The sequence below is a fragment of the Lithobates pipiens genome, unplaced genomic scaffold (assembly GCF_037356315.1).
Source record: "Lithobates pipiens isolate NorthernLeopardFrog02 unplaced genomic scaffold, aLitPip1_a1.2 Scaffold_8, whole genome shotgun sequence".
NCBI classification, from domain to species: Eukaryota; Metazoa; Chordata; class Amphibia; order Anura; family Ranidae; genus Lithobates; species Lithobates pipiens.
In genome coordinates, this window is record NW_027507903.1 from 587,987,950 (window position 1) to 588,010,621 (window position 22,672).

Here is a 22,672-nt window from a genome sequence, read left to right on the forward strand (position 1 = left end):
CTCCACCAGATTGCCCCAGTTTTAGTAACTCTCCCCCACTTTGTCATTGCCCCAAACTTGATGTGCAGCTTCGGAATTGGGGGAACTACTGCTTTGGTCAGAGCCTAATAACACAGGTGTATTGTCACTCATGCTCTGCGGCCATGTAGCATAACATAGCTGGGTGGATCACAAGAGAATGTGCATTCCTTTGTGTATGGAGTAGCTGCTAAAATATTGTATGTTCAGTATACTGAATTTTTTATGATATGGTGAGGAGATTGATCCTTTGTCATCTTATTTATTGCTGTACCTGTGTAAGGCTGATTTTTCCCTCTAACTTCCTTTTCTAAGGCTGGTACGACTTTTTTTGTGTGGTTCTCCATCCACACAAGTGATGAGATGTCCCATGCTGGGGCATTGTATTCAGACAGCGGGACTCTGCTGTCGGAATACACGATGAGCGGCTGCGTCCACTGATCTTTGAAAGTTTTCCAGCGTATCTGTTCGGCACATGTCCAACTTGGAAGGCCACACACAGATAAAAATTCATCTGGTCCCTACTGAAGCATTCAAATTTTTATCCATCTCTACCCAACCTTGGGAGACGGTGGAATAGAGAAGTCTTACAAACAGGGGCACAGACTACTTTGAAAACCTGACAAGGGCATACATCCCTCCTCATACTAACCAAAACTTAAATGGCTAGAGTTTAACCGCTTCAGCTTCAGGCCACAGTGTTCTCCCTTACATCAGAGTCCTCTCCATACATCAGAGTTCAGTGTCCCCCCCCCTTAAACCAGGGCATCCCTTATGTTATAGGCCCCAGAGTTCTCCCTTACATCATAGTCTGCAGAGTCCCCCTTTACAGTGTAAGGAAACTCAGCGAAAAAAGGGATACTCTGGACTCTGACGTAAAGGGGGACTCTTGTGATTCATTTCATAGGATTAGAAATGTTATTTAATTGCAAAATGTATGTATAGTTTATACAATAAAAAAACAAAAAAAAACTGCACTGCTAAAGTGTTCGGTTTTCCAAATTTTCTTTAAAGAAAACCCAAACTGTGAGCTGCATTAGAGGTTGCAGCAAGTCAGGGCCCACCTCACTTCCTGGCTGTAGGATGTCCAGCATTATCTAGATCTTTCCTCCTCAGCCACCCCATTCCTGGCCCACCCCCTTCATTCATCAGCTTTCATTTCCTTCAATTATGCAGGCTCAGTATCGCATGTGGGTGTTGCCTAGGACAGTCTGCGTGCAAATCTAATCCGCTTGGGAACACCCCCTCCTCCAGATGGACATCCACCCCTCAAGACATTTTAATAATATTATATATCTCCTAAGAGCCAGATCACTGCTTGCATCAGGGCTAAGGGGTTGTAGGGGAGTACTGAGGCACGGTGCTATGTTTTCAGGAAGCCATGTACAGAACCCCGTCTGCACTGCATAGAGAAGCATAGTGGCTCAGTAATGATATCACTGGGTCAAAAAAAGGTAAATCTAAAAGCCACGCTATCATAAAAGAGTGCAGTGGAAACATGCAATGCCTTTTCAATAAAATACACCTACCTACCTACCTGCTCGCTGTCTTCTCCAGTTTGTAACCTGAGCTCAACTTGCATCACTGGCACTGTCCCTGTGTGCTGGGATGAGTGACCCCGGCGCATGTGCAAGAGTGACAACACCGCACATGGGCTAATGAAGATGGTTGAAGCCTAGCAAAAGATGCTGTTGCCGAAGAGGGACGGGGACTATTGAAGGAAATGTACATTTAGCGCCGCTTTAAAATTTCATAAATACGTTGATTTGGGGGGGGGCAGGGAAGGCAAAGTACAAACAGAATAAACTTCAGTTGTATGCACAATCGCCTGTATTTAGGAAACGTAAACCGTGACTTGTTAGAGCAGCCAGTCCTTTCATTGTATCTGCCTACCCAGAATATATAAACCCTGACACCATTTTTCTTTTGGTGTCAGGAACACTTGTCAGAAGTGACTTGTGCTGATAACAGAGGAACAAAGCCGCAGACAAGTGACACTTAGGCTTCATGTACACGGGACGTTTTTACAACCCCCCCCTCCTGGACGATTTAACTTGACAGATAGTAACCCACGTTTACATGCCGTGTTTGCCTTTTTAGAAGCGTTTTCTAAAAAAAACAAAAAACTTTTGGCCAAAAACTCCTATAAACTAAACACGGCTTACTATGTTTAGACACACGAACATGTGTACATGTACACATAAGATAACATTGAATGAGTTCAGGGGCAGTTGAAAAAGTGTCCAACTGCCTCTGAACGTCCATTTAGCAGCAGCAGTGTACATGGGGCCTTAGTGATCTTAATTGAGACGTACACACTAAAGAGGGATATGCTCTGCTCATATTTCATCCCAAGGCGGTTAGCTTGCGGGCGCGCTCCCGTGCCATACAATCTGCATCCATAGCCGCCAATTGTATGACTCTGGCCCCGGTGGCCACGTCATTGAATGTGATTGACAGCAGCAGGAGCCAATGGCTGCGCTGCCATCAATCATCCAATGAAGAGCCGACAGGAGCTGGGGGAAAACGACGCAGGATCACGCCCACGTTGATTTGGGACTCGGGTAAGTAAAACGGGGGCTCAGGGGGGCCGGTGACTGTAAGGATGTATTAAGGTGAAAAAACACAAAGGTTTACAACCCCTTTAAAGGTCCTCTGGTACTTGAGCAAAGATGCCAAAGTTGAGGTTACATCAGTATAAGTGCATGCAGAGCAGTGCTGGGCTGTCACTTATAATTCCCACCGCTATACTGGGAGAGCATGTCTCTTCATGTTTGGCCAGTGGAGGTAAGCTGTCAGTGTGCCAGTGGTTGGCTCTGTTTGGCTGGCTCTGTTTATCTGAAGTGCTCAGAGCACCTGATTAAAGTGAAGTTAACTATCTGAGCACCAAAAACACTATTTAATCCATCTATAGCAGAGATCTACAAACTTTCTGAACAAAGGGCCAGTTTGCTGTCCTTAAAGGGGAGGGCCACCCTGAAAAACAAAAAAAATGTTAAATTACAAAAAATCTAAAAAAAAAAAGGGAATTTTATTTTTTTTTTTACTTACCAGAAATGCCTGTTGCTAGGCACTTTCTCCTAATCTTCCTCTTCCTCCTCCGCGGAGATCTTCTGTCTTCTCTCTTCGTCGCGGCGTCTTCTGGGTAATGAGTCGCGCTGTGTTCTGGGAACTGTGTGTTCCAGAACACAGCGCGTCCCATTCAGAAAGCGCTGCGGGACTCGCGCATGCGCAGTAGCTGCGGGACTCGCGCATGCGCAGTAGGAAACGGGCAGTGAAGCCATAAGGCTCCGCTGCCTGTTTCCCTTACAAGGGATGGCGGCGCCGGGACCCGAGAGCCGAGGGACGGGTCGGCCTCGGGCGGCCGACATCGCGGGCGCCCTGGACAGGTGAGTGTGTTAAGTCAGCAGCTGCAGTGTTTGCAGCTGCTGACTTTTTTTTTTTTTTTTTTTTTTTTTTTAACCGGCCCTCCGCTTTAAGGCTTTAGGGGGGCCAGACCATTGCCAATGGGAGTAGAAAATGTCCCAACTTTGGTGTCTGTGGGAGGGATGGTGCCCCAAGGGCCAGATGAAGGCAAGCAAAGGGCCTGATCTGGCCCCTGGGCCACAGTTTGGAGGCCGCTGATCTATAGTATTCAAAGCAAACTCATCCATCCATGTCTCCATGCTTTATTTTGTTGAAACTCCCCCCTAATATTTCTAGCTATGGCCATCTTGAGTAAGGGCAGAAGATTTGTGTAGCATTTACTTTCTGTAATCCATTTGCCCTTAGCTCAGACATGCAGGTGTCCTGTCAAATGAGCAAGCTCATCAGGTCAGCTAATGGAAGAGACATTATGTCAGCTGTGCATATGTTCCATCGCTACCTGGTTTGCTAATCTGACAGAACACCTGCAGTCAGAAGGTAGCAGCAGACATCTTGCTACACCCAGCTACATCTTTTAAATTTCTGAGTAATTTTAGCAATAAAGTGAGCGGATATAAATATACTATATTGACATCTGTGGTGTTTAATTTTGAAAGCCTAAAGCAGTGGTCATCGACCCTGTCCTCAGGGCCCACTGACAGGCCAAGTTTTATGTATTACCTTGGGGAGATGCAGACTAGAATACAGCAATCACTGAGCAGCAAATTATATCACCTGTGATGTATTTCTGTTATCTTGCAAATCTGGCCTGTTAGTGGGCCCTAAGGACAGGGTTCATGACCACTGGCCTAAAGGTTTAGTGCTGAGCAGTGCGGGATGTACCAACATGGCCTCCGCCACCTTCCGACGCCTGGCATTCAGCTTCTTTGAAAATGTGACATCAAAACCACATCACAGATGTCAATATACTATATTTATATCTGCTCACGTTACTGCTAAAATGTACTTTTAAGGCGTAAGACGTAGCTGGGTGTAGTAACATGTCTGCTGCGGCCTTCTGACTGCAGGTGTTCTGTCAGATTAGCAAACCTGGTAGTGTCGGAACACATGCGCAGCTGATTGATCGTCCCTTACGTTAGCTGATCTGATGGGTTTGCTCATCTGACAGAACACCAGCAGAAGGGAGCGCTTGGCTGGGAAAGCCTCTTCCTCCAGAGAAATGAAATGCCCATAAAGACTCCTGGGATGCATGAAATCATTTTGGCCTAGGCCAGACACCAGAAGGCAATTTTTAAAGAAATGGTAAAATAAAAAATTAAGTTCAAGTAATTATAAAATTTACCTTCCTATCTATAGATAGCCAGGCAATTGTACAATTGCATTATAATTGTACTATGCAGGAATGACCTGTCAGTTAAATACAGTGCTGAAGATGGTCAGGGCAATTTGAATGCAGGAGAGGCTCCCACCATCCCGGATGCACCCCCAGCACAGCACCTAAGGGGGGTGCCTCTGTTTTTGCCCTGCGTACAAACGTGTGTTGGAAATGTTTTGGGGCTCTATGCTTATCAATGAAATCACTTTACAACATTTTATAATGACACGGTTTTAATCCTGCAGCATCTCAGCCTGAGGTGAGTCACGTGATCAGCGTGACCGACCATGAGAAGGAACTGACGCGGCTCAAGGAGGAGTTGAAGGAGCTCAAGGAAGAGCTGGCGCAGAGCAAGGAACTGATCAGTCATCAGCAACAACTACTACAGGTATAGATGCAGAAGGTGATTGTAGGAGTTCTTGCAACTCCTGTAGAAAATTATGTATTGCCTGTGGAGGCATAGAATTCTCATTTTATCTTGATCTTCAATGTGTTAATGGACTCCAGTGTACAAATCAAATTTAGCAAACTGACGCGTTTCAGCCTAAGTGGCTTTAGTCATACCAAATAACAGAACATAAAACCGCACAATGGTATGTATAACCATTTCCCGACCACACACTGTGCTTTACTGCTACAGTGCAGGCGGGCTGTGCAGAATCACGTGTGTATATATTATAATCCAGGTAGGGAGTGTACTGTGGTTACAACACAAGCCGATCAGCGGATGCTGGCTAATGAATGACCTCCGGCACCCACTGATCGGTGAGGAGGAAGACTGGACAGAGCTCTGTCCTGTCGGCGGGGATGTCTGTTTTTGCTTCTCTGCAGAGCAGGGTATAAAAACCGTCACATCCCTTAATAATATTGGCAAAATTTCCATTTGGTGTGCCTCTAGTAGACATGATAAAAGAGATGGTCAGAGACTGAAAACACGATACAAGAGATCAATGCAGCCTCACCAGTTCCCGGATCAGAGCAGTGATCTCTTGCTGCGTCGCAAAGCTGGATTTGAATTTCCTGGCGGCAGTAACGATGCCCCACCTCCTGACATGTCACACTGATTCAGTGTCCTGGCATTAGATTAGTGTGCTGTCTGCAAGAGGAGAAGGGGAGGAGGGAAAGAATGGATGGCACCCGGGGCAGACCCTGTCCCCTTTTCGGGGCCATTATTGGCACCCTTTCTTTTGGCCGCGTAGGTTTAGGTGGCTGACATTTTGGCGCACCACTAGCTAGTGTAGTATGCAGACAGGCTACTGCAGAGCTTCCTTGTGCTGCGTATGGTCCCTCCCTCTGCTCCTCCAATCTGTGGTGTCCTTGTCACCCCTCCGGATCACTCTGCTCAGTAATGGGGTGTCCGTGTAAGATTGAGGGATCTCGGTGCTGGGTTGGGAGCTCTGTGATGCTGACTCTCTACACTTTTCCCTGACTTCCCCTACCCCTCCTTCCATGCCCTACACTCACCTGGCATATGAGAAAATTCCTCCCATCTCTATCATATGAGCGGGGCAAGGAGGTGACGTTGCCACTGAAGCATGGAGTGCTCCCATGATAGGGCCGGCCCTGAGTTCGGTAACAGCTGGAGGGCCATAGTTTGAGGATCCCTGCCCTTACACCCCTTTCACACTGGGGCGTTTTTCAGGCGCTTTAGCGTTAAAAAAAGCGCCTGAAAGAAGCTGCAACTGCAATCCCAATGTAAAAGCCCGAGTGCTTTCACACTGAGGCGCTGCGCTGGCAGAGCGTCAAAAAAAGTCCTGCAAGCAGCTTCTTTGCAGCGCTTTTGGAGCGGTGAATACAACACTCCTAAAACGCCCCTTCCCATTGAAATCAATGGGAAGCGCTTGTAAAACGCCCGAAAAACGCTACTGGCAGCAGCGTTTCGTGGGCACTTTTAACCCCTTATTTGGCCACTAGCAGGGGTTAAAAGCGCCCCATGAACGCTCAAAAAATGCTGGTAAAGCGCTGCTAGTTTAAGCGGCGCTTTACGAGCGTTTTTCGGGCGCTGACATTTCATATTGGGACTGCAGATGAGGCTTCTTTCAAGCGCTTTACAGGTGCTTTATTTAACGCTAAAGCGCTTGAAAAACGCCTGAAAAACGCCCCAGTGTGAAAGGGGTCTAAATGTTTAACCCCTTCCCAGCCAGTGTCATTACTATAGTGACCGTGTAATTTTTTTTGTACCAGTCACTGGTTCCCACAAAGTGTCTGTCAGACATAGCCGCCATACTATCACAGTCCCGCCATAGGGGGGTAAATCTTCTGAAGGTCAAGTGGATAAGCTCCACTTATCAATTATTCCAGCAAATTGTCAATAGAAAACAATGCAGCTAAAAGCAGATCATTTGAAAAAACATGCAAAGCTCTGTACACACGGGCCGAATGTCAGACATCAGCTGGTTAAACATAAAGTCACATTCGGCCCGTGTGTATGGCACCCTGTCTGACAAAAGCTGGCTGTTTTGACTGGCTTGTGTCGGACAAACCTGCTTGAAAAACAGCAGCCGACTGACTCCCGATCAGCGCTCTCAGCCAATGGCGGCGAGCACAGCTTGGAGTGTCCTGGGGGGGGCGGCGCCAGAACACGGCAAGCTTTTAATGCCCACGAACCTGAAAGGAAACCTTTGATGAAAATCTAATTAGAAATGTGTTTTGCATTTTGATAGTTCGAATCAATGTGTCCACCTGTCAGAACACAGTGGCTCAGCAAAGGAGATTTCTGTATGAACGTTGGATCATTAGTACAATGGCTTCGACCAGAGCTGACACTGTTTTTTGTTTTTTCGGTCAACCTGCTGGGTTGAATGGGAAAAAAAAAATCAGTGTGTACCAGGCTTTAAACTTCAAAAACCACATCCAAAAATACTAAAATTGTATAAACGACTTAATAGATTATCTGCACATTACAGTGGAGGCACATGCTGAAAATGTACCCGAAAGGCACAGTAGGGAAGAGAAGGGGGAGATTAACGCAGATGTAAGTCCAGGTCATTAAGAACCAGAATTGGGAGCCTTGCCACGATTCGCCTTACCGTGATTTGAACTATCAAAATGCAAAACACATTTCTAATTGGATTTTCATCACAAATGTTTCCTTTTTCAGGTTCTTGGGCATTGGAAGCTTGGCACCATTGCCCAGGAGAGGTGATGGAGATGGTGTTTTGCAGAGAAAGTTCCCCTGGTGCATAAGGACCCCCCTGTGCCGCGCTTGCGCGGTACGAATGACTACGGAGCCGCCAAGTCTCCGAAGATGAACAGCTGATCATCAGCTCTACACGGCGCCTGCGCACTACATTGTGCCCTAAGTCCAGGTTCAAGCCCCACCATCCAAGTGGACATAGTCAGAATATTAATCTGCCGAACGAAGCGAGACTGTGCCCCGAAGCGTGGCGAGTGAAGCGAGTCCACAAGGGGCCCTGTTACAAAGTGTTTGTGTGTTTTTTTTTTTTTTTTTTCTATAGTGTTGGCACGCAGGCGCAGTGTACAGCTGACTCACAGGTGTTCAGCTTTGGCTATTTTCACGGGTCTGTTGTGGTCCCTACTGCGCAAGCGCTGTGCCTGCGCAGTACAGGGGGGTCATTATCCGCCGTGGGGAACTTTCTTGGCAGAACTGCTTTTGGGGAAGGAAAAGCCTGGTGGAAACTAGGGTCCCCCAACGGTTAAACCTGAGATGGGACCTTGACTTGCATCTGTTAGGCCAGGCCATGGATGGTTTGATTCTCCAAGTTCGTCAGGAACCGGCCAAGACTCGAATCGTGTATGGGTAAGCTGAATGTACAAAGTTGATCGTGCAATCAATTTGGGTACAACCAGCATGTCAGATTTACTTGTGATTATCGCTAATGGCTGCTATAGCCACTAGCAATAATCACTGTCTTCTGGCGGGGGTGGCTTCCCCCTGCCGGGAGAACACAATGTCTCAGCAAGATCGATTTTCCCCCAACCCCCCCCCCCCCCTTTCAACACTCTCTCTGTGATGGAGGAATTGTTCAAATTTCTTTCCTGCAGTCCAAGGTTGCAGGAAAAAAATGTGCAATCTATGGCCTGCCTATATCTCCACCACCTCTCTCCTGCCATGCCTCTCAAATTTTTAGCATATGCCTCCCCTGTAATATGCAGATAATCTATTATTTAATCATATATACCATTTTAGTGTGTGTATGTATTTTATCATATTTTTTTTTTTGTTTTTTAATTCTCTGCTTTTAATGTTTAAACCTCCTGGGCATCTAGTAAGCCACATATTTTCTATTGGCTTTTTGATGGAATAATTGTTAGGTGGAGCTTATACATGCCAGCATTTATGGTGTCTTTATATTCTGGATGACTAAAACAATTTTTGCTCAAACACATAAACTTGCTACAATATATTTGTACACTGGGGAGTCATTAAGAAATGGAAGATTTCAAGAGCAATAAGTGGCCATGCGGATCATTTACGTGGAGGATTTATGTGCAGCCATGAGCTCTTTGATGTTGCTGCTGATTGAATAAGTCAGTCTCCCACAATTAAAAACCCAACAAAATAAAAAAGATGCATTGTAAACTGTATTGTGCTCAGGCAGCAGAGCACTCCCCCTACCTACACATAATACCCAATAAAAGAAGAAGAAAACACTGCTGGTTTATAGCAATAGAAAATGCAACTGCTTGTCATGTTCATACTTTGCACTTAACCTGGCCATACTCTGAAAGGATTGCATTAGAAAATCTTAATTTCAAGAACATTTGTTCAACTTTTGAATAATTATTGAGGTCAAATTGGCATTTGTGTTTGACCAGTCAAAAAGAAAATTCAAAGGCAGAGTGGATTTTTTAATTTTTTTTCTCTAATAATTTCAAACCGTAAAATGTGGTTTTTGTTCAGGAAGTTACTTTCTCTCTAAAATTGTATGTTTAATAGAAATTTTGGAGTAATTTCAAATGCCCTTTTTTCAAGTGATCGAGTATTGTAATGGGATTTTTGGACGACCGTTCATTTTGTAAATTTACTAGTGTTTGGACAGCTTAAAGTGTGTGTGTGTGTGTGTGTGTGGACACGGGGGGGTCGGCACCACACCACACCCAAAGCTTGAATATACAAAGTTGGTGCTGCCATAAAGACCTAAATATAAATCGAACATAAGAAAAATGATCTGCACTCCGGTTAGTTGCTCTTTAAAAAAAAAAAATCTTCTTTTTTATTGACGTGACACAGATGTGGAAACAGTTTGATGGGTTTCAGCCTATAAGGCCTTGGTCAAAACCACATTAAACATAAAACTTTGAAAGGAATGGTAGCTCTAAAGATCATAGGCTCCATCCATTGACTGCAGACAATTAACAAAAAAGAGAATCCGCTGCAATACATGCTCGGTGATCCATGTGTATGCCACAAAATTTTTGCACATACATAAGAGAACACCATATAATACAAAAAGAGCAAGAGATGAAAATGACAATCCAGGTGTCTGAAAATGCCCCAAGAGAAAAGAGGGGGTGGGGGGGGGGGGGAATAAAAGCGAGAGGCTTTCTAATGTAGATGCAAATCTAGATCCCACCTTAGATTTAACCCCTGAGGTGCTGTGTGTGTGTGTGTATTCTTTATTTTTAGTTTTTCTAGAACCACAGACTAGCGCACACATACAAAAATACAAGAGTAACTTTTAAATCTTACAAGGTTGCTTTAAAGCTCCCCCAGCCTAAAAGGGGAGACAGAAAATCAGCGCTGCTGCAGATGGGCACAATGCTGGATCGCCCTGAGACTCTAAGGGAGGGCACAACTAGTGGAAGGTTTTTACTTTTTAATGCGGGCAATGCATTAAGGTAAAAAAAACCTTCTGGCTTTAGAACCACTTCAACTCTACTCCTCATAATATAGATAAGAATGAGTTGAACAACTTGTATTCCACGCCAAAAGTATAGCATAAGCTGTGCTGAAGTAAAATGTAGTCTTGATTTTATTTTAAGCCCATCTCCGGGATAAAATGATAAAAAATAATTTTGGGGATGGGTTAGCGCTTTTTTTTTTTTTTTTTTTTTTTTTTTTTTTTTTATACGGGAAGAATAGGGTGAAGGCATAAAACCCTGCCAGGTTTTTATTGCTCCCTATGACCCTTATACGGAAACTTGCGCTTGCTTCCTGTCTCATGGACAAAGGAAATGCTAAATGTAACAGAAGTTAGAGGAAATCTCCCAATGTGGGCACTGGATCAACCACAAATGTTGAGTGGAATTTCCTCTAATTGAGGAGATGCTCTGTCTCCAGCGTAAATTCCATCAATCAACATCTAACAAAGGTCTAACCTTCCTTGCGCCAAATTAAAATGTTTTGAATGGAGCACCACCTTATGTTAAAGTTACAATAAACTCCAAGGTATTTGCTAATTGAAAAAATGGTTCCTATTTAAGGATGAAATGGTTCTCTTTGTGGCAGGATCAAATGTTACCTCCTCCTGGGACAGGGCAGCAGTCTCCGCTGTGGGATGCTTACTTCTTAGAGGAGCAGTTGAGGCTACAGGAAGATCGGGCTGTGTTCGAGGAGCAGAGACTGGCTTTCCAGGATGAGAGGGAGAAGTTCACAGAAGCGGCCATTCGTCTGGGCCGAGAGGTGACTTTCATTTCTATCTTTCAACACGACTTACCTTTGTGAGGATAAGATAGAAGTCCGAAACCTAGAAACTGATTTTACATAAAATGAATGCTTTGACATTTCCATGTATACTGTAATTACAATTTGTGTTCCAACTGCCGGCTAGCTTCCATAAAAACATACTTGACATGTCATGATGCATCTCTGTGCCATGGTGCCTCTTCCAAGGAATCGGAACCAGTCTACAGTGCAATCAGCTGCTCAGATCGAGCTGTTGACCAGTAAACTGATGACTGTAACCATAGGTTTAGCAGTGCAGGACATGACCTGTCTATAGCTGTGTAGAAATCTTTCAGAAACCGGACTAAGCACACCACCTGGAAACAAATGTATTGTTTGTGGTTGCTGGCAAGAACACCTCCTTTTTGGCTTTGGGTAGCCTTTTGTATGTTTAGGTGCCAAGTCAGACTGGCAAAATGTCCCCAATGACAGATTACTGATGTGACAAGCTGCTTATCCTAATGGAGTCACTCCTTTTCGGGCCCAGAATTCTACTCGCGAGGGAGCACCATGTTGGCCTGGCCAGCAATTGGGTCCCTCCTTAGGATAAAAAGTTGCCTCATGAAGGGCCAGTGACTGCATGTTGTCAGCAACAAGATTGCTAGTCTGAAATGACCCAAACCCCTGGCATCCAACCTGTGGCCCGAGGGCCAAATGCGGCCCTTGGATCTCAGTCGTTTGTAGTGGGAACATTGTTTTAGGTATTTGCATTTATCTCTACTAACTTCATGTAACAGGTTCCTGGTTTGGTATTGTCTTCTGCAGCCACCCCCAGCCAAAAATGTATCCTGTCCACACTCTGACCCTCATTTACTCTATTAGATCTGCAGTTTGACAGTCCTCTTAGGCGTTACATATATTAAACATTGTGTGGCCCTTTGGTGTTGGGGTTGCATTTTGAGGCCCCCCTTTAGCTCATAAGCTAGCAACCACTGACCCAAACAATGCTTATTTAGACCAAAAATAATGATATTTTATTAATTTACGTTCCATTCATTTAGATGCGACATTCATTATTTCAGATAAATGGATACATTTCTTATTTTATTACCTTCACTAACAGACAAATTTTGAAAGGAAATTCCAATACCTATAAACTAATAGTTGTTATTTTTTTTTAAAAAATTTTTTAATTTTCATTTTTGGAAATATTAAACGGATTTTCATTTGCATATCTCAGAATTAACAAATTTGTCGCATTTCATCGAAAAAACAAATTTGTAACTAAACTAATTGCACACGTCTACTGTAAACTATATAAGAATGCATGGGATATCTATGTGAAATGTGTAAGTATAGACCCCTAAACCTCTGTCCTTTTGTAAATGTTTGGCAAATAAAATGGGTCCATTTTCCAAACCTGCAATGATATTCTTTCAGCAATAAGTAAACTAAACAATGATTGTAGCTGTATAAAGTCTTATAACTTGCATGGCTTACATCACATACTCTGTTATACAGAGGCTCCAGTTTAAGGCAGATCAAGCACTTTTCATGAAGCAGCAGTTTTTAAATATGACTCCAGGTGTTGCAACGCCCCCCTGGAAGAAGACGCCACCTTGGTCTGCTCTTAGTGAGTATTTCAATTTTCTGAGAATACTGTTGTAACTACATTTTAGTCTAAAGTGTACAGGCAGTCCCCAAGTTGCAAACAGGTTAGGGACTGCCTGTTCTGTTAGATTTGTTCGTAATTTGGCCGTGCAAGCGCAGAACTGTGTTTTCCGCTGCTTTCCAATGTCGTTTTCCAATGTGCCTGCCAGTGCCACCTGCCGTTTGAAAGTAGGAGTTGTTCGTAAGTCGGAGGTTCGTAACTCGGGGACCTCCTGTAACCTGCTTTTCCTGCTAGTAGCCTTATAAATGTGTGTATGTCTATGAAGGTTCTCATTAATTCAGTAAATGAATGTTAATTCACTTGTGCAAAGGTTTAAAAAAAAAAAAAAACTAGGTTGCTTTGGTGTATAAAATTCCATATACAACATAGGAATTTGTTAGAAAAGAGTAAGTGCAGCTTTTATATGTGCAAAAAATACATATAAATGTAAAAAGTGCTCTCGGTAAAATTAAAGTGCATCGTACATCAGTCCAGCAGACATGTATGAAAGTCCCAATGGTGACTGTGTAGCCATTTCTAACCATATAAATGGCTTTCAAAAAGTGCTCCATGCATCTACAAATTTTCTACTCCAAATGACCTATGCCACTGCTGTGGACCCCCCCCCCCTAAGCAGGGGGCGGCCTGTCCATTACGGGGCGCCACCCCCTCTATGACTAATGGATGGATTCATGCATGGCATGAATCTATCCATGGCTTCTGTAGTCACCCCCTATTCAGGGATCCGGTCCCTTTCTGGGCACCTGAATTCCAGCAATGGGGTGTTTATTTTTTATTTTTTTTAAGCGCCTGATTAGAGTTGTAGGCTCTAATAGGCTTAAAAAAAAAGGCTCAAAGCATTGCACTCGCAGTCCGCCCAGATGTGTTTAGAAAAGCAAATGAATATTTGCTTTTCTAAACACTGAACCATCTCTCCGCCAATCAGGTAGCGTGGGGTCTAATACCAGTCAACTGATTGGACGCCTAGCAGACCAAAGGGGGAAGCATGGAGGACGACACAGGAGCCGTCCCACAGCTCACCAGTCACCCGCTGTCTGACCCGCCACTAAAAGTGGGTAAGTGCCGGGCAGGCAGCCTGTGATGGGTGCAGTGTGGCGGCAATTGATGGGTTGTTGTTTTTGGTGTGGGTTTTTTTTTTTTTTTCTGGCATTCAGAAATGTGCTGTTATGTGTACTGGTCCACTATATTAACTGCTTTGGATTCTTAGGTGCAGGCACACCAACAAGGACTGCCAGTAACTCCAAAAAGCAGTTCACCCCCAGAATGTCTTGTGGTAAGAAGATGGGATTAACATCTGCTGACCCCATGACCCCAAGCACTGCTGAGCTTTACAGGGTTCTGAGACTGGCTCCTCCCAACAGGTAATAATTAGAATATATTGTATGTATTATATCATATATTGGAACCAGTCCTTTACCTACAGGCATGTTATGGCTATAGGATTCTGTTTTACGTTGTCACAAAACCTCAGAAAAGCTATGTCCAGCAAAATGGTAGTGCAATTTTCTTCCATCCTAAGGATGACAGATATCCCTATTTTCAGGAGACTGTCCCATTTTCAAAGAGATTGTTTTTCCAGGATCCCACAGTAGACAATGCACAAGCGGCTCCATTTTGGAATCTGGATGGATTATTGCGCAGGGTGATTGCTGAGGGGGCACTTGCTCTGGCATTGTTTACTGTGGGCTGCCAGGGACTGTTGAACTAGTGCCTGAGGAGGCCATGGGGAGAGTCTCAAGATGCCTATATGAATTATACATAAAGAGATAGATATTGGGTAGTAACTCTTTAATTGGTTATTACACTTAAAAATGTAATCCTATATACTATAGTAACACCAATTAGTATTTAGAGCACTGTATGGTAGTGGAAATAAGTTGCACTTATTACCCTGCACTCTGTGCCTTCCTTTGCTGAGCAGAGCAGGCAGATGACCAGTCCGTGTCTGCTCAGTTACTGCAGAGCGGACACTGACAGAGCTTGCTCTGCTCTATGGGCAACTCTGATGGTTTTCCCGACGGAATTCACTCAAGCTGTCAAGCTGTGTTGCCTACACGCTGTCACACCAAATTCCGTCAAGAACGCAGTGACGTACAACACGACGAGCCGAGAAAAAATATCAAGTTCAATTCTTCTGAGCATGCGTAGGAATTGTGTCAATTGCTTCAGACCATCAGAATTTCCCATACAAACTTTCTCCATCGGAAAATTTGAGCTCAAATTTTTGCTGGCGGGAATTCGGCCAGCTAAATTCTGATGGAGCATACGCACACACACTGTTGCATTTTCCTATGAAAAGCTCTCATTGGTTTTTTGCTGGCCGAAATTCTGATCGTGTATACGTGGCATTAGGATCCCCTTCATGATTTTTAATTTTTTTGTAGCAGCCTGGGTTGGATTGAAGGTAGGCAGGTGTAAATGGACACAAGTCCGTTAACACCCCCTGATCTATAGGGATACATGGACCATCCAATCTGCCTGAAAAACTTGGCGTGATCGGATCGCTTGTGTGAAAGGGGCCTAACTCTTAACCTAATATTCAACATGAAAGCAAATTCATGCATTGCCCAAGCAAGGCAAAAGTTCACTTTTAATGTCGCCCCTCCCTAGCAACACCTACTCACCTCCCGCCACTCAGTTTAGCCATTGGGAGTGACAAGTTATCCCCCTTCCTGTATTGTTATAGTGCTAGTAATTGTTCTAGAGCTGAGTCCTGAGCAATCTGACTCAGAGCTTCCCTTTTTTTGTTACTTTAGCCAAAGGAAATGTGAGTAATGTACTGCTTTGTTTGTCCTGCATCGTCAAAGCACAGGATTGCGTTCACTCCAACCCTGATGGGTTTACTTCCTTTTTGCCTCCCTGCAAAGGTAAAGCATAATAGGCTACTATGCATCGCATAGTAGCCTATTATGTGTCACTTACCTGACACAGGAGCCAACGATCGTCCATCTTCCGGGTATAGCTGCTCCGGCCACTCGCAGCGATGACGTCACTCCCGCGCATGTGCACAGGAGCCGCCACTAACAGCATATCTATGTTGGCAGCGGCATGCCCAGTGCGCCTGCGTGCCGTAGACAGCAGTGCCTGTTTTTTTGTAAATATCTTGGTAAAAAATCTAGGCTTACCTGTAGGCCAAAGTGGTTTGGTTTGTAAGGGTTTACAACCACTTTAACCTAGCCTTCACTTATTTTCCCCAAAGGTATCTGTGCTGGGATCAGCAACACAATCGCTACCTCTGCACTTAAACAGTTGCCAGAGGGAACAATAACTACTTTGCAGTTTTCATACCACAATACTCATGTGAAGGATTATGACTAATATAATTGCTGTTTGCTGTCCAGGCCGGTGATGTCCCATAGCTGTAGCCAGCAGAGCGTGGAGTCGGAGGAGGGCAGCAGTGATGGATGGAGTGACAGTCTGTCACCGAGGAGTGCCTGTAAGTGAACATTTCATTAGACTCAACATTGCCTCTGGTGATGACCCAGATGATTCTTATTTCATATGCACTAGTGAGCTTTTTTTTCTTTCTTTTTCTAAAATATAGCAGTTTCAGTCCTTTGATGTGAAAGCTTTCTTTAGTATTTTTCACTTATTATTTATTATTATTTGTCTCACCAGGCTGGCACAGTTTACTTGCATACACCACCCACAAAAGTTCTGATATTTGTCAGTTGAATGGAATGGTGATGTTAAACACAAGTAACCCAACGTTTCCGCACTTTAGTATTGTTACTGTTTTGGGCCGGGTCATATTCACAAAGGATAAGTTTACCGTTCGTAACGTTACACCCATATCTGGGGTGTAACATGTTCTATACAGCATCCTCCCCTCGACAACAGGTGGGGATCCTCTCCCCTGTCACATTTTTTAATATTTGTGTGGGACTCGACCCCACTCCCCACAGCCATGTCATTCATTTACAGGAATCTGTGAATGAAGAAACTACAAGTCTCATCTGCCACCACAGCAGATGGCTTGTAGTTTCAGTGACCTGTGTGGGTGTGATATGTGCCCATGTAGTTTATTCACACTTCCTCCCAGCTTCCAAGCCCATACAGAAGTATGGGTAAGAAAGCTGGAGAGGGTGTGCAGGAGCCTGACATTGCACCCACAATCCACCAATCATGGATGCAATGCTTTGCAGGCTCCTGAGAAAAATAAAATGCCCCTTTTTTTTTTTTTTTTTTTTTTTTATTTCTTTATTGTACATCATGGGACACAGAGCCTTAAGTAATTGGTTATGGGCCACCTTCAGGTGTTGACACTGGTATACCCAATACAGGATGTTGACTCCCCTATATAACCCCTCCTCCTTCCAGGAGTACCTCCCCATTTTTTTCGCCGGTGTTTGTCACGAGTGAAGTGCTCTGAGGAGCTCCAGGAGGGATCCATGCTGGATTTAAAAAGCCTCCACAACCAGATCCATCCATGCCACTGCGCCTACAGGATGGTACCCAGGCCTCACATAGAAGAATGAGGTTTTGCCTGTAACTCTTCTCTTTGAGGGCTGGACCCTAGGAACCAGGACTCTTTTTGGTCTTTCTACATTACCTAAAGTTGTCCTGAGGGGTGGTATACAAGTCCAAAGGAGTGGAACCCCTATTAAGGGACCCAGTCTTTTTGAAGGTTTAACTACACTGCACGCCGTGATGGGTTAAGTTTGGATCTGTCTGTTTTCAACAGTATCCTGCAGCGAGGAAAAAGGTAAGAGAAAAGATTATGAACTGCAAAGTCCACCTATGCCTTTTCTTTCAATATGTAACCTTGTAATGCCTTAAAGTCTCCTCTAGAGGGAGTAAGACTACACGTACTCTTTTAATCTGTGCTACAACGGCGTGCATGTCCTAGCAGCTGGAGGGGGTTCTTTAGTCCACTCCCCCCCAATTGGGGAAACTGAGTGGCTGAGGGTACATGTACTGTGAAGATACAATTACATCCTGTAAGTAGTGGGCAGTGTAACATTCTCAGTATGACGGCACACTTGTAATAACCTCAAACTAAGACCCCCCCACCATGTGCAGACTCTGCATCTTTGTGAAGCACACAGTGCAAGGCAATCAGGCTTGCATCTGAGAGGTCTGCAGGGAGAGATGAAGACTGACGCCCTTATCGCTAGATGTGTCTGCTACAGCAGTTGAATGAAGAGCTGACACAGGAGTGCTGGAGCATGTGAGGGGTGTACACAGGAACTTTCAGTACAGGAGAAGACCGTATTTAGCATCAGTTTAATCTATGCTACTTTTTTTTTTTTTTTTTTTTTTTACTATTGCTCAGCAAATAGAATGGTTCTTAGAGTGCCTCTGCTTTTGTACTTGGCACTATGGCTTCCAAGGTTATTACTAAGGCACCAAAAATTCCACCCCTAAGCGCTGTGAACTCCAGTCGTGCCTCCACACTGTCATCCTCTCTGGGGATACCCGACATGGCAAGCCAGGGTGAGTCTTTGGAACTGATTGGTGTAACTGCTGCTCACACTTCAGCCCCTGTATACGTGACTGAAGATGCATTTTCCTCTGCCCTGCATGGCTTAGAAGGAAGAATAGCAGCTTTAATTACATTCTCCATCCAAGGGTATAGGAAGCATGCTAGAGCCCCTCCCCCCCCACCTCAAACCCCTTTCCAAGGGGACAGTGGGCACCGGATGAGGTATTTACCCTCAGATGAGTGAGAGGAAAAACAAGCAGACTATTCCTCTGTGGAGGAAACTGTTGATGTTTCAGCTTCACAATCTGAGGTACAAATCCTTACGGAGATGGTTTGCTCCACTCTCATGTTACCCCTAACAGAGTTAGCTGTAAGTCCAGTTTATGCCTTGGGTTCTTTGAAACCTTTACAGCCTTTGCATGCATTTTACTGTCCATGCATTTCTAGAAAAGCTAATTTATGCTGAATGGGATCACCCGGATAATTTTCTCCCTCCAAAGAGGGATTCTCCATTCTCTATACCATGAAGGAAAAATTCACCAAGAAATGGAAGGTTCCAGCAGTTGACGCTGCAATTTCCAGTGTGAATAAACGTTTAACTTGTCCAGTAGACAAAGCGCAAATGCTTAAAGATCCAACAGATACGTTGGAATTCCTGTTTAAAATCCTCTTTTTCCCTGGCAGGGACCGTTGCTAAGCCTGCAGTCGCAGCAATAGGCATCTGTCATTCCTTAAAGGACCAGCTCACAGAGGCTCTTAATGAGCTCCCTGCAAAACAGGCCCGTGAGTTGGTTGAATTACCAAAGGCATTTTGTTTTGCTATGGGCGCTATGAAAGATTCTATTCACCAGGTGTCCTGCCTTGCACTTGTGCTAATACACATGCGTAGAACCCTTTGGTTAAAAAATTGGTCAGCCGAAGCACCTTACAAAAAGCTTCTGACTAGTTTCCCTTTTCATGGGGACCGACTATTTGGTGATGATTTGGATAAATGCATCCAGACGATTTCTAGTGGAAAGAGTACTTTTGCTAGTATTAAGCCTCTTTCAGACAAACGATCCGTTCAGGTCCGCCTGTCAGTTTTTCAGGTGGACCTGAACGGATGCTCCATAAACCTCTATGAGCATGTCGGATGTCAGCAGTGACATCCGACCTGCTCCAAACCGAAAGTGTGACGGCGGAAAAACCTACTTTTTCATCCGTCATCGGATCGTGTGATGACGGACTCTGCGGTCCGTCCTCATCTGATCCCCCATAGGGGATAGCGGCGCTCTGACAGGTCCGTCCCTGCACAGTGTGCAGAGACTGACCTGTCATCTTCCTGCTCAGCAGGGATCAACGGAGCAATCCCCCCCTGAGCAAGTGCATATCCACGGGGCAGATCATCAAATCCGTCCCATGTGAAAGAGGGCCCTAAACGTCCTTCATTTAAACTGATTACTGATATTTTTTTTTTTTTATTTCTCCTGCACCAGGGGCATCGGTCTCTAGGCAGAGGTGCCGGTCTTCGCCATCAGACTCTAGAGGAAAAGCACCAAAGACCTGGGGCCAAAAATCTGCAAAGCAGAATACTAAAGCCTCAACATGAAGAGGTGCCCCCCCTCACCAGAGTGGGAGGAAGACTTCTGAAATGCTCAGAAGTCTGGCAAAGGGAAATTCAGCACAGATGGGTTCTCTCCATGGTGTCTCTAGGATACAAACTAGAACTTCAGTAGTTTCCACTGTCTTGTTTTCTGAGATAAAACATTCCCAAAGATCCAGGGAAAAGGCCATCCCTGTTTCAAGCATTAGACCAAATATTGGTTCAGAGGGTGATTATACAGATCCCCCCCACAGAAGAGCAAGGTTTGAGGTTTTGGTACCGTAAACAGGTTTGAATAAAACCCAATGGGGATGTCAAACATATTCTAGATCTAAGGAATCTAAATCCATTCCTGAAGATCCGCTCCTTTCGCATGGAGTCAATTAAGTCAGTTTCCTTCCTACAATGTCAATCGACATCAGAGAGGCATATCTGCATGTCTTTATTTCCTGCTCACCAGAGGTTTCTGCGGGTTCAAAGTAGAACACTACTTTCAATTTGTAGCCTTGCCCTTCGGCCTGGCTACAGAACCCCGGGTTTTCACAAAAGTACTGGCCGTACCTCTAGCCAGGGTAAGAGCACAGGGCATAACAGTCTGGGCGTACCTAGACGATCTAGTGTTAATAGACCAGTCAGTGGCTCGCTTGGAGCAAAGTGTTCACATTACAACTAGTTACCTGGAAAATGTAGGTTGGATTCTCAACCTAGAGAAGTCTTCCTTAAAACCACTTAGAAAGCTGGAGTATTTGGGCTGGATCAGACACAGCCCAGAAAAGTGTTCTTGCCTTCATACAAGAGCTGGTATGGATGGTCAGGTCAAAAAGAAATCCCTCAATTCGCCTTTGCTTGAGGTTGTTAGGAAAGTTTGTGGCTTTATTCTAAGCAGCTCCCTATGCCCAGTTCCATTTGAGACTGTTACAAAACAGTGTCCTGTCTGCTTGTAACAATACAATCCAAGCTTTGGACTTGCCAATGCGGCTGTGCCCAAGAGTTTCCCAAAGCCTCAGTTGGTGGTTACAAACACAGAATCTGCTGAAAGGGAAATCCTTCAGACCAATGATCTGGAAAGTAGTAATGAGATGTCAGCCTTTCAGGCTGGAGAGCAGTACTAGAGAAGACTGTGTCCAGGGACAGTGGTTAAGAACCGAAAGCCTTGCCCATCAACATCCTAGAGATTCAGGCAGTGCGTCTGGCTCTGAAAACCTGGACTTCCATGTTAAAGAATTGTCCTGTCAGGATCCAATCTGACAATGCCATATCTGTGGCCTATATCTATCACCAAGGAGGCACCAAGAGTCTCCCAGCTCAGAGAGAGGTGAACCATATTCTAACTTGGGCAGAAAAGAATGTTCTGTGCCTATCGGCAGTCTTCATTCCGGGAGTAGAGAATTGGCAGGTGGACTACTTAAGTCGCCAGCAGTTATTCCCGAATGATCTCTTCACCCCAATGTTTTTCGGGCTGTTTGCCAAAGATGGGGGACTCTGGACGTAGATCTTCTAGCGTCCAGATTTAACATGAAGTTAGTCAACTTTGTCCAGGACAAGGGATCCACTCGCATGCGGAACAGATGCGCTGGTAACCCCATGGGATCAGTACTCACCGATCTATGCATTTCCCCCCTTCAGTTGCTGCCAAGACTTCTTTGCAGGATCAAGCTGTAAAAGCTGGTAATTCTGGTAGAACCAGCATGGCCCAGGTCATGGTACTCAGAAATAGTAAAGATGGCAGTGGAGGGTCCATGGTCCCTCCCACTAAGGCAAGACCTGCTCTAACAGGAGGATATTCCATCCTAAATTTAACAGCCTGGCTATTGAGACCCACATTCTGAGGAAATGTGGGTTTTCTGGGTCAGTTATCTCTACTTTTATTAATGCAAGGAAATCGGCTTCCAGAACTATAGATTAGTTTGGAAGACTTATGTTTGCTGGTGTGAATTCAAGGGTTGGCACCCTCTGAGATGTATCATAGGCAGAATTCTTGCCTCTCTGCAATTAGGCATAGATGAAATTGGCCCTGCGTACTATTAAGGGCCAAGTCTCAGCCTTATCGATTTTATTTCAAAGACCGCTTGCTACGCATTCTTTAGTCCGGAGTTTTATGCAAGGGGTGATGCAGAATAATCTGCCAGTTAAATCGCCTTTAAGCCTTTGGGACTTGACTTTAGTTTTGTCAGTGTTACAAAAACAGCCATTTGAACCGATACAGCATATTCCCTTAGTTCTTTTGACTAGGAAGCTGGTAGTTTTGGTTGCTATATCCTCAGCAAGGAGGGTTTCAGAATTGGCTGCTCTTTCTTGTAAGGAGCTGTATTTGATTATTCAAGAGGACAGAGTGGTGTGTTTTTTTTTTTTTTTTTTTTTTTCTCTCCAAAACCATGTTCCAGGGAAGAGAAGTCACTACATTGTCAGAATGTGGTGAGCAGTGAAAATCTATTTAAAGGAACTGCTCAGATTCTTGTCTCAGATCCACAAGGCCGCAACTTGGTCTTCATTCACAAAATGTTATCAATAGGATCTAAGGAGGAATGAGGATATCGCCTTCGGGCGCAGTGTGCTGCAGGCAGCAGTAGAAGTCCTCAGGTCTGGGGGTTCCCTACGGGTTGTCTCCCTCCCCTCAAGTAACATGGCTATGGGATGTCCCATTAAGTAATTAAAGGGGTTGTAAA

The 22,672-nt window shown here is 44.6% G+C and overlaps 1 protein-coding gene across 1 annotated transcript in view; it reads left to right on the forward strand.

Annotated features, from left to right (window-relative positions):
• Positions 1–22,672, forward strand: part of LOC143961207 (uncharacterized) — a 47,709-nt gene that overhangs the window by 17,960 nt on the left and 7,077 nt on the right. The window contains exons 4-8 of the mRNA XM_077470433.1: positions 5,005–5,147; positions 11,172–11,345; positions 12,849–12,960; positions 14,207–14,360; positions 16,341–16,435. Coding sequence (XP_077326559.1) covers positions 5,005–5,147; positions 11,172–11,345; positions 12,849–12,960; positions 14,207–14,360; positions 16,341–16,435 — 678 coding nt within the window. The remainder of the gene's footprint in view (positions 1–5,004; positions 5,148–11,171; positions 11,346–12,848; positions 12,961–14,206; positions 14,361–16,340; positions 16,436–22,672) is intronic.